The 15,000-nt window shown below is 42.8% G+C and overlaps 2 protein-coding genes across 3 annotated transcripts in view; both read right to left on the reverse strand.

Moving 5' to 3' along the window:
- Positions 1-108: 108 nt before the first annotated feature.
- tdrd7a (tudor domain containing 7 a) lies at positions 109-9,008 on the reverse strand. Of its 2 annotated transcripts, XM_046842498.1 has the most exons (18): positions 8,896-9,008; positions 7,780-7,987; positions 5,732-5,879; positions 5,464-5,631; positions 5,227-5,390; positions 4,820-5,136; positions 4,467-4,733; positions 4,207-4,393; positions 4,004-4,115; positions 3,704-3,906; positions 3,491-3,625; positions 3,296-3,379; positions 2,269-2,403; positions 2,003-2,113; positions 1,538-1,935; positions 1,295-1,455; positions 487-749; positions 109-444 (listed from the first exon to the last, which is right to left on the reverse strand). In XM_046842498.1, the coding sequence occupies exons 2-17, from the start codon at positions 7,984-7,986 to the stop codon at positions 529-531; spliced, it is 3,018 nt and encodes a 1,005-aa protein (XP_046698454.1). In that variant the 5' UTR covers position 7,987; positions 8,896-9,008; the 3' UTR covers positions 109-444; positions 487-528. The 2 variants fall into 2 exon arrangements, with proteins under 2 accessions (XP_046698454.1, XP_046698453.1); XM_046842497.1 differs by having other exon boundaries at positions 109-749.
- A 1,101-nt stretch (positions 9,009-10,109) lies between these two features.
- Positions 10,110-15,000, reverse strand: part of stra6l (STRA6-like) — an 8,265-nt gene continuing 3,374 nt past the window's right edge. The window contains exons 10-18 of the mRNA XM_046842499.1: positions 14,806-14,962; positions 14,071-14,146; positions 13,897-13,978; positions 13,718-13,766; positions 13,321-13,438; positions 12,983-13,102; positions 12,485-12,648; positions 11,531-11,671; positions 10,110-10,770 (exon numbers count right to left, since the gene is read on the reverse strand). Coding sequence (XP_046698455.1) covers positions 10,529-10,770; positions 11,531-11,671; positions 12,485-12,648; positions 12,983-13,102; positions 13,321-13,438; positions 13,718-13,766; positions 13,897-13,978; positions 14,071-14,146; positions 14,806-14,962 — 1,149 coding nt within the window. The 3' untranslated portion in view covers positions 10,110-10,528. The remainder of the gene's footprint in view (positions 10,771-11,530; positions 11,672-12,484; positions 12,649-12,982; positions 13,103-13,320; positions 13,439-13,717; positions 13,767-13,896; positions 13,979-14,070; positions 14,147-14,805; positions 14,963-15,000) is intronic.

Below are 15,000 nucleotides of genomic sequence, written 5' to 3' on the forward strand. Positions count from 1 at the left end.
AATCCCACTCCCTCACACTCTCTCTCTCTCTCTCTCTCTCTCTCACACACACACACACACACACCTTAATTTTTTCTTGTATTTAATAAAACATGAACACAAACTGAACACATTTTTTTTTTCCTTGTTCTCTCTCACACACACAAAACATCAGCAAGTGCAGAATAAAAGGAAATATCAGTAGTGCATCAAATAAACAAATCAAACACACAAATCACCACAAAAAAACTTCACTGCAAACAGAGAGAGAGAGAGAGAGAGAGAGAGAGAGAGAGAGATTTCCAGGTTTTCGAGAGGCTGTGTCTCAAACGTGATGTGGAGCTTTTCAAAGTAACGGATATTTATTTCTTTATTTATTCACTATTGATCATTAGAATGGGATTTGACACGCAGCCCTAAAACATACATTTCAATATACTGTATAGTCATACTTTTGGAACACAACTAGAGTGGATTGGAACACAACTAGAGTGGATTGGAACACAACTAGAGTGGATTGGAACACAGCCTAAAGAACGCAGACTAAAGTTAAGCCTCGCTGTTGGTTTCGTTCCTGAACTCGGCCATGGTGGTGTGGATCCAGTCGTCTTGCTGTTCTTGAGACGTGTCCACCAGGTAGACGGACATTTTCTTTTCCCATGGCTGCGCCCCCTGCTGGATGGAGTGGACGAGCGCCACCAGTGGCCGGCGCTCCACGTGGTTGCGGAACACGATAGCGGCTTCCTCACTCCAGTTACCACGTCGCACTCCTGACACGTGACAAACAGACGAGCGAGTGAGCGATGAGCTCCGTGTGTGCGTGTGTGTTACATTTAATTTTCTAAAGATATGTTCTACTGAACTGTTCCACTGATGTATTCACTTCCTCCATATGTGGATTGTCAGGATTTTCTCCTCTAGAGCAGACTCTAGAGAATGTGTAATCGCTGAACTGGAAGTGATGGGATTTCACACCACTGGTATTGGTATCACACTGTGCTAACACTTCTTTTCCCCCTCACGCTGGCAATGTTGTGTATGTTTTTAAGTTTATTAGTAATAAAATAAACTACACGACGTGCGAGGCGGAGGATAAACAAACTTGCGGTCCGCCACTCAATACGTTCCTGAGGAAACTACGTCCCACACATACTGTACAAAGGAATGCATTCGGTACACGTGTGCACTGAACCGGAAAGTTGTGTCGGGAACACATGCACGTTACACCAATAATATATAGTGCATATTAAACACGTGATTATTTCTGTTTGAGCAGATTTGATTAAAAATGAGTAAATATTAAAAAGGTGTGTACCTGCGAGTTGGGCGGGGACTCCCTGGAAAGGCAGCTGCCTAAATTCGTGAATGAGGGGGCGGAGCTGAGAGGTGGACACTAGCTCGTGTCTCCCGTAATCAAGCTGGTAGACGGAGACCAGAGAGTTCTGCAGAACCCCCTTCACCAGGACACGATGCCAACTGGAGAGAGATGGAGAGAAGAAGAAAAAGTGATTAATCTGAATGAATCCCAACACTACCCCTCCATCCCTTCCTTCTTTACTTGCTGTCGATCTTGGCGGCGTAGATGCTGTTCTTCTCGGGGGTGATAAGCGTGGCCTCCTGCCGGTTGTAGTAGAGGATCATCTCCCCCATCAGCACCACCAGCTTGTACAGCTCCCGCCAGGGCTGCAGGACGAAGTGATCGGGGTGACACGCCACCGACACGAACACGTCCAGGGTCTGCCCCTCCTGGGGCAGCTCCAGCGCTGGAGGCATGACCGGGGTAACAGGGCCTGAACGCTGGGGCGGTGGAGGGGCCTGAACCGTAGAGACGGGGTGGCAAACCGAGGACGAGGAGGAGAATGGGAGCTGGAGATTAATGCTGGAGCTCGGATCGAGAGCGTCAGAGCCGAGGAAAAGGTAAACCTGCACCTGACCTGCTGAGTCCAGACAGGATATCTACACACACACACACGATTAGGACGGGTGATGATGTGATTATATAAGCCCCTCCCCCTTTACACACCTTCATTGTGCACTCTGCAGTGTTGAGCAGAGTCTCTCTGAGCCACAGAACAACATCAGGAGGCCAAACATCTCCATTATGCTCCACTTCAGCTAAACGACACTTTATAGCCTGTGCACAAACACACACACACACACACACACACACACACACACACACACACACACACACACACACACACACACGGTTTGAATCAGCATTCAGTAATAAATGTGATTCTGATTGTACCTGCAGTGGGGTGTGTGTGTGTGTGTGTGTGTGTGTACCTGTGTTGGTATGGTGAGGAGCTCTCTCATGAACACTGCAGGAATCTCCCTCAACTCACTGAGCTCCAGAGAAGCAGGAAATCCCAAATCCATAAACTCTACATCCAGAACACGGCTGCCATGCAGGTTAGTGATCTGAAGGAGAAACACACACACACACACACACACACACACACACACACACACACAGTAAATTAAAGGTGTAATTTTTGTAAATTATTTTGAGAAACATTTTCTGTATTTCTTTCTCGTGTATATTAGGAATAAAACGTCGGTTTAAAGCGTTTAAGGGAACACAAGAACAGGTGTGTATGGATTCGTAATTAAAGCAGAACTCGTTAGTGATACTGGGAAGACGTAAGAACTTATTCTTCTCCATTACAGTTTCAAGTACCGGTCAGAAAATACACATACACGTGAGCGCCGCAATATTTTGTGTGGCGATTCAGTATCAAATTTAAAAAAAAACCCTGATATTTACAAAAAAAAAAAAAAAATAATAATCATTCATGGCAGTGGTTTATCGTTTTCATATCCTGATAGATAGACAGCAGTCTTCATATCTCTGTACTAGTGACAGGAAGAACTAGCATGAGAGCACGACGCTAATGTTAGCATGAATATCCACCTGTTTCCTGGGGACGCTGCTGAAAACGTTTTTCAGAAGGGAAAATATTAAAATGACGTTGAAAATCTCAGAAACATGATGTGACGTTTGTGGTTGTGTTTATAACCAGACGAAGTTTAATTTGTAGCTTAAAGACCATCATGAATTTGTTTCCTCTCCTGACTGCATTCTCTAAGTTAGTGCTCAGATCATGCTTCTATTACTAGCATAATGCTAATGCTCATACATCATCATCAATCCCACTTCATATTAGGCGTCGTTAACGACTCTGTGCATGTGTTGAACAAAAGAGTTTTAAAAATGACCATTGAACAGTGTAAAGGTTTAGTTTTATCGTGATGATACACAGCTGTGATACGAACAGAAGGTAAATCCAGGAGCAGGTTTCTATATGCTCACCTCAACTCGAGCCCATTTCCCTTTGTGTTGTGCCAAACACACTTTACCACAAAACGGCTCAGACACCAAGAGCTCCCATGAGGCCTGCTCTCACACACACACACACACACACACAGAGGAAGAGTGAAGGGTGAAGGGTTAAAAAACGATGTAAATGTGGAGAAATGAAACCGAATGTGAATGAAGTTAGGAGACCTGAGACAGGAAGTAGGCCTCGATCTTGTCCATGACTCCTCGGAGCTTGGACAGGCCTCGGGACGGAAGCTGGCAGAATACGCTGCCGTCGGATGCCACGTTGGTCACACACACGTGGGAGTACGAGCTGTCGACCTGCACACACCGCGAGGTTACACTAACATACACGGGACCTCCAACACTCTAAAACGCATGTGTGTGTATCGCTGTAACCTGTAACGGGTTCTGCATGCTCCTGTCCTGCAGCGCGGCGAGACACGCAGCGTTCACGTTCACGTCCTTTTCGCCTGACGTGTCGTACAACACCATGAGGAGTGAAGTCTCTCGCTCCACCAGCTCGGCTAAGAGCGTCCGCCCACAGGCTAACGTCTTCAGAGTCTTCAGCACCACCAGGTCCTCACTAAAATGCTCCAGACCTCACACACACACACACAGCAAAAAGTAACACACTAACACACGCAAGGCAGATAGAGGTGTGTGAAGTGTGTGTGTGTGTGTGTGTGTGTGTATTACCTGCAAGCTGGCCACTAGTGGCCTGGAATGGTAGTGTGAGGAACTGTTTGGTAAGCTGCAGCAACTGCTTACTGGTCACCACCTCTGAGAAATCGTGATCCACACAGTACACCTACAGATTCACACAAACGCTGGATTTATTTTTCTACATACAGAATTGTATAAATACACACACACACACACACACACACACACACACTTACCTTCACGTCATTCTCCGAGATCTGGTGCACCTGAGCTCTGAGGACGGTCTTGTAATCCAGGGCAACAGCCACCAGCTGACCGAGTGTGGGCGTGGCCAGAAAAAGGCCCGCCCCTTCACCATGATAAAACTCCAACATGGCGTCCTCCATCTTCTCCGCAGCATGAGAATATTTTTTTCCCACGAACCTGAAAGAGCAAAGCTTGTGAGGAACCCAGATTCATATTTAAAAAATACCGCACTTCGAATGTGTGCGAGAACCTAAACACGACGTCATCTGTGCCGTTGGCCTCCATCACCAGCACGGATGAGAACTCCTCCTCAGGCAGGGTAAGATGTGGCACCTTCGGGTTGCCGTAGTAGTCGATGACGCGTGATCTGGGCTGTGGGCGGGGCTTAGAAGGCAGGCTCAGGGTGGGCAGGGTGTATAAGATGGCCTTGTTGCGATTTTGTGGCATCGGATATTCGATCGCACACGTGTCTGCCAGAGGAGAGAGGTCGTCCAGGAGCGACTGTGGGAACTCACACCTGCAGGGGTAATTGAATAAAAATAAAAAGTAAGAAAGGTGAAAAGATGAAGTTGGAGGTGAAGATACAAGTGTATGGGGCTGTACCTGAAGACCTCCTGAAAGAGGCGGGGCAGAGCGTGAGACCACAAGCCATGAGTGTATTTATTCAGGAGCTCCCGCACTTTATCTTTCACGTCCTGAAAGACCGGGGTAGGGGGCGTAGATGGAGGGGTGGGCAAGGGGCGGGGCAAGGACTCAGGTGTGAGTGACCTCAGGGGCATCAGAGAGGTAGAAGTTGGGGATTGTGGGGCGATTTGGAAAGATTTCTGTGGGGTAGAAGGAGGCGTGTGGAGCTTCGGAGACGGGGTTTTAGCAGGGTAAACCAGGTGCCCTGATACACTCCCAACACCAGGCTTCTCCACCTGCAACACACACACACACACATTTTTGACACCTACATTACAGGGACATCACTTCTCCAACTGTGTGTGTGTGTGTGTGTGTGTGCTCACAATGCAGACGTGCGTCCAGGTCTCCAGCAGTGTGTGTACGTGTGAGGGAAGCTCCTGGTGGAACATGGTGCTGTAAAGCTGAGGCAGTTTGGAGAGCCACACACCGCTGCTGTACTTCTGCAGGAGCTGCTTCACACGACTCTGTAACAGCTCCACGTCACCCTCTGGAGGACACACGTTTCAGCAACATGATTCTCTCACATCACTACCAGAACTGTGTGTGTTCTCCTACTTCACCTGTGTTTTGGTTCTTGCTGGACGAGCGAGTGGTCACGTCCTGTTGGATTCTCGGCTTACAGACCGGTCGCTGGTCACCTTGAGGTCCGACAGGTAATACTGAAGATTTCAGGAAGCTGCTGTTTGAGGTCAGGTGACCAGGCTGCCTCAGGGACGAGCGAGGATTGGCTGCAAAAAAAAAAAAAAAGGTCAAATATTTAAATATATTTTATCACAGAATGCTATCAGTGTGTGTGTGTGTGTGTGTGTGTGTGTGTGTGTGTGTTACCGCTGTGTGTGAACAGTGAGGATGATTTTGTCCTCATGTGACAGTTCAGCAGCTGAGACCAGCCAGAGTTCTTCTTCGAGTCCCTCTGCCGAGAGACCAGCTGAGCGATGTGGGCCGTTTCCTTACACACGGCCGCGAAGCACATCACCTACACACACGCACGCCACACACACACACACACACACACACACACACACACACACACACACACACACACACACACACAGCTTTACATCGTTCACAGTCTTGAAACAGGATTTTACCAAAATGTTCTGCTGAAAAAATCCCATCCTGAACACCACACCATCTCCTAAAGCTAAACCACTCTTTGTGTCTGCTGTCATTAGGATAGCGACCTCTAGAGGCGAATCACTGACGGCACGTGCTGTTTGTTTTTACATGCGAGACTGCGCACTGCACGGAGAGCGCAATATCATACACTATCACAAAAGTAAGTGCACCCCTCACATTTCACCAACCATTTTAGCATCTTCTCAAGAGACAAAACTATAGAAATAAAAGGTGGATATATTCAGAGAATTAAAGTGCAGTTTGTAGCAGTACAGATTTACACTGTCCTCTAAAAATAACAGACTTTACTGTCTAAATAACCGCCAACTAAAGTAAGTACACCCTCAGTGATAACAGCTGTATGTGGTGTAAACATGTAAATCCACATGTTCATGTTTTTATCTGCTTTTCAGAAACATACAATGTGTGTATCTTCTATTAGAGCAGTTTCAATCTGGAGCTTTGAGTCGATTCTCTCATACTGACCACTGGATGTTCTACATGGACCTCATGGTGAAGAGTCTCTGAGGATTTGAGAATTATTACTGTTCCTCTCCACAAAGATGCCGAGGCTGTAAGAAGATCAGTATCACCCTGAAACTGAGTTACAGTACAGTGTTCAGGGTCATACAGAGGTGACGGGTTCCACTTAAACCAGACCTCACAAGGGTCCACCAGAGAAGTCGAGTCCTCGTGCTGAGCATCAGGTGCAGAAGCTGCTTCAAAAAACAGACACATGAGTGCTGCAGCATTGATTTAGAGGTTGCAGAAGCAGAAGATCCACTCATCAGTACTCCATACGCCACACACAGCAACAAGTCGGTTTCAGACCCTCGACCCTGAAGGAACCTCTTCTGAAGCTGCTCACAAGAAAACCTACAAACAGTTTGCTGAAAAACAAAGTGTTCAAGAGAATGAATTACAGGAAACATGTCCTGTGGTCTGATGAGACGAAGATAAACTTGTTTGGCTCAGATGGTGTCCAGCATGTGTAGTGATGCCCTGGTGAGGAGAACCAAGTATATGCCAAATGCCAAGAAAACTGTGTCTTCTCTACAGTCAAGCATGGTGGTGGCAGCATCATGGTCTGGAGCTGCATGAGTGCTGCTGGTACTGCAGAGCTGCGGTTTATCGAGGGAAACATGGATTCCAATATGTACTGTGAGAACATGATGCTCTTCCTTCTGAAACTGGGTCGAACAGCAGTTTTCCAACTTAATAACGACCCAAAACTCACCACCGAGATGACAACTGCCCTGCTGAGGAAGCTGAGGGTGAAGATGATGGAATGGCCAAGTATATCTCCAGACCTGAACCCTATTGAGCACCAGTGGGGCTCCTCAAGCAGCAGGTGAAGAACTGCTCATTATGGAGGAGTGGAAGAGGATCCCAGCAACAACCTGTGCAGCTCTGATGAGTTGTCCATGTCCAAGTTTTATTTCTATTGTATTGTTTCTTCAGAGAATATAATAAAATAGTTGCTGAAATGAGAGGGGTGTATTTACTTTTGTGAAATACTGTATTTATTAATAATATTAAATTATTAATGAGTAAATTAATTAATTTATTCTGGCACATTTTCATGATTCAGTAGTGTTTTTGTTTTTGTGATGAAGTTTAGTAGTATTTTACAGAGAGTTTGTTTTTAATCCAGTACCACTTTAAAAACTATCGTTTAATTAATCGGTTATTAATTTGGTTAATCTGTTCACACACACACACCCCATCTAACCGTGTAGGCCACGTGTCAGTCTCACCTCTCCGCTGTGGGACTGTCGGAGCTGTACCACGTCAGGAATGCTCCTGAGGAAGTTCTCCAGGTTCCTGTAGCCCAGTTGAGCGTTAGGGATGAAGTCTCCGGTCAGGGCGCGGTAATCGGACTGCACACGACACAACGCCACGCCGCCTTTACTGCTCTGCAGCACGGCACGTAGCATCTTCTTCACCGAGTCCACGTCACACATCCTACACACACACACACACACACACACACACACACACACACACACACACACACACACACACAATAACACTTTTTTCCATTTACACATTTGACAGATGGATTTAACTGCTTTAAGACATTGTCCATTGGTAAAAGCACCATACAAATAAAAGATGAATTGAATTGAAATGAATTATAGGGTTAAGGGCCTTGCTCAGGGGCCCAGGCATGGCTGGGGTTTAAACTCACAACCTTCAGATTTAAAATCCAATGCTGTAATCAACTCCCATAGATTATTGATAAATGATACCATATCTACAGTCTTTTATTATTCTTTATTATCATTTCTCACCCCAGGAATATTATTATTATTATTATTATTATTATTATCACTTTATAATTATAAATGTTAGATTTTTTAATTACTTTTTTTAACAAGAAAAGAATTAATGCATTAATATCATTAGTTTATGTGAATATCTAACTAGTAAGTGGAATGAAGTGGAATTATTATATAATAATTTTAGTTTATTCTAAAGCTAATATTAATCCTTATAAGTAAATAAATACATTTATAATTACACTTTTTTGCCATTAAATCAGTCAAATATAAAAGTGACTTTGTTTCTAACGTTTTAATTTGTTTCTTGACGAATGGACAACAAAAAAAACCCAAAATAAATCTTATCTGTGATTAAAAAAAGGCTAACTAATGTTTATTTAATCAGAATAAGATTTATTTCGTGCTAACTTTATGCTAATTGATGTGGCAATTAGCCAGTTTTTATTCATCAAAATTAGCAAAAGAAATGAAGCTAATTGACCCAAAATCCGAGTCAGGTACCGACAATAATGTCATTAAAACGTTCAAAATGAAGAAAATGTAATTAATGTGCACATAAATATGAAATAAAATTGTATTTAATCTCACCTGAAGTTTGGCTAATTCTCATCAGTCTCAGTAGGTTTGAAGAAACCGCCAATGAATCGGTTCTTTTTTTTTTTAAACAAGCGCAATTCTTTTAAATGAATCGAATGCACGAGTCGACTCGCAAGGACAATCGAATCCTGCGGGTAATTATTTTATGTATTTATTTATTTTTGCTAGCTAAGTTGCTATAACCGGTTTCTTTATATCTTGATTAAAAAATATCGATATAATATTATATTTGGTATTTGTTTATTATTAAAAAATAAACATTCTACAGTTTTTCACCTTATTTTAGTAATAAATTAATTAAATGACAATTTTAATAACAGTAACAAAAATTACAACAGAAAAGTGCATAAAATAATATAATACATAAAAACAATTTATTTTATTGTGAAACGTTTTTAAAAAAGGTTATTAGCAGAAGATTAACAATAGAAAGAGAGTGGAAGTCATGACCGACGTTAATCAGTGGTTAAGGCGAAGTGTAAAAATTGTAATAATATCATTTCTACGTCTTTCATTAGCATTTTAGTGACACATCTGAGGTAAAAGTAGATGTTCTGGATCGTTCCGTCTCATTTCCTCAGTCACCCCATTTTTAAATCATCTAAATAAAACAAAATCTTCTTCTTTCAGTTTCTTCCATTAGGGGGCGCCACAGTGGATCATCCATTTCCATTCCCCCCTGTCCTCTACATCTTCTTCTTTCACACCAACTACCTGCATGTCTTCCCTGACCACATCCATAAACCTCCTCCTTGGTCTTCCTCTTTTCCTCCTTCCTGGTGTCTCTATCCTCAGCATTCTCCTACTGATATACCCCGTGTTCCTCCTCTGCACATGTCCAAACCATCTCAATCTCACCTCCCTCACCTTGTCTCCAAAACGTCCTACATGCACTGTCCCTCTAATAAACTCATTTCTAATCCTGTCCATCGTCGTCACTCCCAATGAACATCTCAACATCTTCAGCTCTGCTACCTCCAGCTCCACCTCCTGTCTTTCACTCAATGCCACTGTCTCTAATCCATACAACATCTCAGGTCTCACCACAGTCCTATAAACTTTCCCTTTCACTCTCACAGATACTCTTCTATCACTAATCACTCCTGCTATCACTCTTCTCCACCCACTCCACCCTGCCTGCATTTTAGCATTTTAGTGACACATCTGAGGTAAAAGTAGATGTTCTGGATCGTTCTGTCTCATTTCCTCAGTCACCCCATTTTTACATCATCTAAATAAAAAAAATTAGCGTGATTATGCTAGGTCATGTTTCTGCTTTACACCTTACATGTCACTTATTAAACTTCACAAAAGATTTTATTGATGAAAAATAACACAAAAGTAACCAAAGATAACCTTTTATATTTTTAGTGCATATTCAGTAAGGAATTGTGATGTGATCTGTGTTATTTGTAGTAGCTAGCGGTCATGTGTTTAGCGTTTCTCTGTCAGGATGTAGAGCCTGAGAGTTCTGCTTAGCCGATTAGCATGTAGGACATCGGCTAGCTATTTAAAAGGCCGTAATCCTAGTGCTTGTTCTTTGTTAACATATGCAGAGATACATCATCCAAACAGGATTTATTTCCCAACCAAAGCTAGTCCACTTGTTGTTTAGGTTGTTCATTCAGGGATGTTTTAGAGGAGATCCTCTGGGAGTTGTAGGTACGTCATCATCACGCTGTTGGATTTGCTGGTTTTTCTCGAGCTGGGATGATGTTGTTATGACCCGGGCGATGGTGAGCGGGTCCTGGTCGCTGTGGAGGTTGTGGTTATGGTGTCTCTTCCTTAAAAGGATGAGTTTTGGATTTCTGAGCAGGGTATAGAGGAGCAGCCAGCGAGTACGGACCCTGCTGAATGCTGGGAATTCTGTGTGAGAGAAGAACAGAGGTATTCACCAGGTATTGTTTGACCAGTTCATTTCCAGGTGCTCTCTGTATTCTGAAGGAAACACCAATAAATTGGTTCCTTGTTTTTAATAGAGCGACACTTTCAAGTGAACAGACTGCAGAAGTCGACGCACAAGTGCAAACGGAATTTGTAGCACAGTGGTTATGCCGTTGGACTTTTACTGGGGGGTTGTGAGTTCAAATCCCAGTATTGAAACCCTATCACTGCTGGGACCTTGAGCAAGGCCCAGTCACCCTGGATACGGGTTTCTGCTGAAATGCCATCACTGTAAATGTCCAAACGCAGTGTTTTACATTGTTAATAAAAATGGTCTTTAATATCGTCTTAAATAAATTGTCTTTACGTTGCCTATATATAAAACAAAATGGTTAAAAATTAGCACATACTACGTCCATATTTTCTAGTTGCATTTCAACACAGTTTCTGAGGTAAATGTTGTTGTTCTGGATGGTTCTGTTTCATCAAAATGGCTAAAAAATAAGTTCATGCGAAGGCGATATTTCCCCGTTGCTGAGTAACACCGCTCGCGCAGCTTTAACTGCATAGCAAATGTTTCATGAGTAACAGATTTATTCGATAATTTGATTCTTGATTTCAGGCAAATGCTAAAAAAAACAATAATAATAACAATAATAATCAGAACTTGTATGAGAGAAATGGTTTGTATGTTTGGAGCGGAGTGTTCTGATTGGCTGAAGCAGCAGGTGTGTTCTCTTACCTGCGTTGTCGAATGTTGCGTACGTGTTCACAGCCCCCAGTCTCTGCACAGTGTGTTTGAGCAGCAGGTGGCAGAAACACACCAGAACTGGATTACTGTGATGATGATCTGCTATGATCATTCCCACCCACATACAGTAACCTGAGACACAAATAAATAAACAATAAACAATATCAAACCTGCAAAACATAATGGTCCTTTAGTTGTCAGAGAAACCTGGTGGAAGCTTAGAACCAGTAAAGAACCAGTAAAGAACTCTTTTTTTCAACAGTTGTGATCAGTGTTGGTTCTTGGCACTTTTTGTTGAAAAACGAGAAAAAGGTTATTCAAGGGGTTCATTGTGGTCTCATTGTGTAATCAAGGGTTCTTCTAAATGTGTTCTACTCTCACAAGATAAAGTTGAGATCTATTATATAATAAAGATCCCTGAAGGTTCTTCTCCATTGGACCTTTGAGGAAACCTGTGTCTACAACACATCAGAATGGCTAGAACCAGAATTTTCAATAATCCAGTGAAGTGTTACAGAAACCTACAGAAGAGATTTGAGGGAAGTGGTGGCTTCATAGCTAAGTCTCTTGGTTACTGATCAGCAGGTTGAAGGTTTAAGCCCCAGCCCTGCCAAGCTGTCACTAACCCCAGCTACCTAACATGAGATATGAGATCATACAATTAAAAATCCTCTCTTAAGGCTCACATGACAGATCTGTATGGGTAGAGAAGAAAACATTACAGACAAACATCAACTAAATGGTTCTTCTTGGGTTCCTGCTTACTAAAAACATCTTACATGGAAGCTTTCATACAGATATGTAATTTCTTTTCTTTTTTCCTGGGATCTGTAATGGTTCCAGGAAAATACAACCAGAGTCTGTTCAGGATGATAGATGTTCCAAGAGTGTAAAGATAGATATGGTACCTGCTCCATACAGCTGGAAGAGTGTTTGCATTTGTACCTGGATCCAGGGCTTCATAGCCTCGCTGCATGATGGTCCGGTCGATGCGTGGAACAAGCCAGGTTCCTACAACAAAGCTGTTGAGCAGCCTGAGGATGCAGGTGCTCAGCCCCATGATGACGTTATAAAAGAAAAATAAGTAGTTGAAACTGTTAAAGGCTCTCCTGCAAAAAGAAGAAGAAGAAGAAGAAGAAGAATGAAGAAGAAGAGCTCATTAGTGCTGTCAAACAAAACATAAAACTGTTCAGTGTTCACCAAGGGAGTCCATCATGTCTGAAAAGATCTGGATGTGGAAAAGCAAAGACAATTTGTCAAAGGACCTAAAAGGTGAACGGATCAGAAAAAGAAACATAAGCACCAAAGAAAACATCTACACAAGCTTCAGGGTGAGGTTCCTCTCATTACAATGCACATGATGCTCTGAAACTGGAATTCTGGAACATATCATGAATTTCCATTTCAATAAAAATTTCTCTCTGACTTTCTAGAACATCCTACCTGTTGTTGAGTGCTAAAGGTTTATCTTTATCTTCGGGTGAGATTTTGTCCTGCAGGAAGAAGATCCTGACCATCACAACCTGCACCACCAGTAGAGCGATCACAATGAAGATCGTCAACCTGCAACCGAGACACACATCCAAACTCATGGAACTGAATTTCTCTAAAAAAAACATTCCACTGTGTAATACGATGAGAAGGTGTCTAGAACTTCAGGAGAAGATCTGAACCAGCAGAACCTTTACAGTTCTTATACCACCACCATTAGCTTAACACCTTTATAAACATGCATTCATTTATTTTACAGAATGTGTTTGTTTGAGTGAATGGATGCTCACAGTAAGGTGGCCAGGGCGGAGAACCAGGGGAGGAACCCCCCTTTCTGGATCGGTAACACAACCAGATACACAAACAGCAACACAATTAAGAACTGCACATAGTGCACTATAAGATAACCTGCAGAGATAAAACACACCACCAGCATCTGTTATCCATTTACTTCTCCACATATACAGTGTAGACAAATGTTTGTGGACACCTGACCATCAGATTGGTATGTGCTTCTTTTTGAACATTTAGTCTCCATTTGCTGTTTTAATGAGCTCCACTCTTCCAGAAGATGTTTCACTAGATTCTTTGGAGATCCATTCAGCAACAAGGTTGTTAGTAAAGTCAGTGTGTGTGTGTGTGTGTGTGTGTGTTTTTGAGTGTGTGTGTATATGAGATTTAACTCACCCCAAAGAGTGAAGGCGATTTGCCAGCCTGAATATCGTGTAATGGAAGCCTGGAGTGGAGGAGTTCCTGATTATACTGATTACTTTTATTATTATTATTATTATTATTATTATTATTATTATTATTATTATTATTATTGTTTTTGTTGTTGTTGTTGTTGTGATTGTCACATGACTCACCACGCTGGCAGCAGAGCTGAGTTTGTAGTACCTTTCTGGCAGAAAGTTCTTTTTTCCCGCCCACAACCTCTTCATGTGCTTCCTGTCAATTACTCAATTAAGTATTTTATCAATTATTCAGTGTATGTGTGTGTGTGTGTGTGTGTGTGTGTGTGTGTGTGTGTGTGTGTATACCTGTAACATGCTAACACGTGAAACAAGTAGGTAACAGATGTCAGCGAGGTGAACATTGTCGTGGCAAACCAGGAGTCTAAACCAACATACAAAAGCAACTGTAACTGGTCATTACTGTCAGACAGACAGAGAAACAGACATACAGACAGTCAGAAAGACTGACAGACAGAGAGAATGCCAGACAAAGACAGTGAGACAGACAGAGAGACAGATCAACACAGACAGTGAGACAGACAGACAAACAGACAGAGACAGAAAGTGAGACAGACAGACAGAAACAGACCAAGAAACAGACAGAAATACAGACAAACATAGAGACAGACAGAGAGACAGACAGACAGACAGAGACAGATACTGAGACAGAAAAACAGTGAGACAGACAGAGAGACAGATAGACACAGACAGTGAGACAGACATACAGAGACAGACATAGAGTGAGAAAGACAGACAGAGAGACAGAGAGACACAGACAGTGAAACAGACATACAGAGACAGACAGAGAGTGAGAAAGTCAGACAGAGAGACACAGACAGTGAGACAGACATACAGAGACAGACAGAGAGTGAGAAAGACAGACAGAGAGACAGAGAGACACAGACAGTGAGACTGACAGAAATACAGACAAGCATTTTACTACAGAGACAGAAATTAAGATAGACAGACAGTGAGACAGACAGGCAGTGAGAGAGACAGACTGTGAGATAGACAGACAGTGAGACAGACAGACAGACTTACGCCAGGCTACGTGGCTGAACTCGCTGATGTAGGGTAATAATGAAATAAAGAGATTCTCAGTGTTGTTACTGTTTTTGACCAAATCCTCCAGAGAGTCAATCGCTGCTAACAGATTCCTAAATATAAAACCACTCAGACTGTAATCTGCCAGAGTCATCTACACACACACACACACACACACACACACACACACAC

Source organism: Silurus meridionalis, chromosome 28 (assembly GCF_014805685.1).
Source record: "Silurus meridionalis isolate SWU-2019-XX chromosome 28, ASM1480568v1, whole genome shotgun sequence".
Taxonomy (NCBI): domain Eukaryota; kingdom Metazoa; phylum Chordata; class Actinopteri; order Siluriformes; family Siluridae; genus Silurus; species Silurus meridionalis.

Excerpts from the sequence above, each read along its gene's own strand:
- tdrd7a (XM_046842498.1), bottom strand. The coding sequence starts at position 7,986 with ATGTGTGACGTGGACTCGGTGAAGAAGATGCTACGTGCCGTGCTGCAG. Across the intron at positions 5,880-7,779 it reads GACAGTCCCACAGCGGAGAG|GTGATGTGCTTCGCGGCCGT; the intron begins GTGAGACTGACA and ends GCGTGTGTGTAG. Across the intron at positions 2,114-2,268 it reads TCCTCACCATACCAACACAG|GCTATAAAGTGTCGTTTAGC; the intron begins GTACACACACAC and ends GTTTGTGCACAG.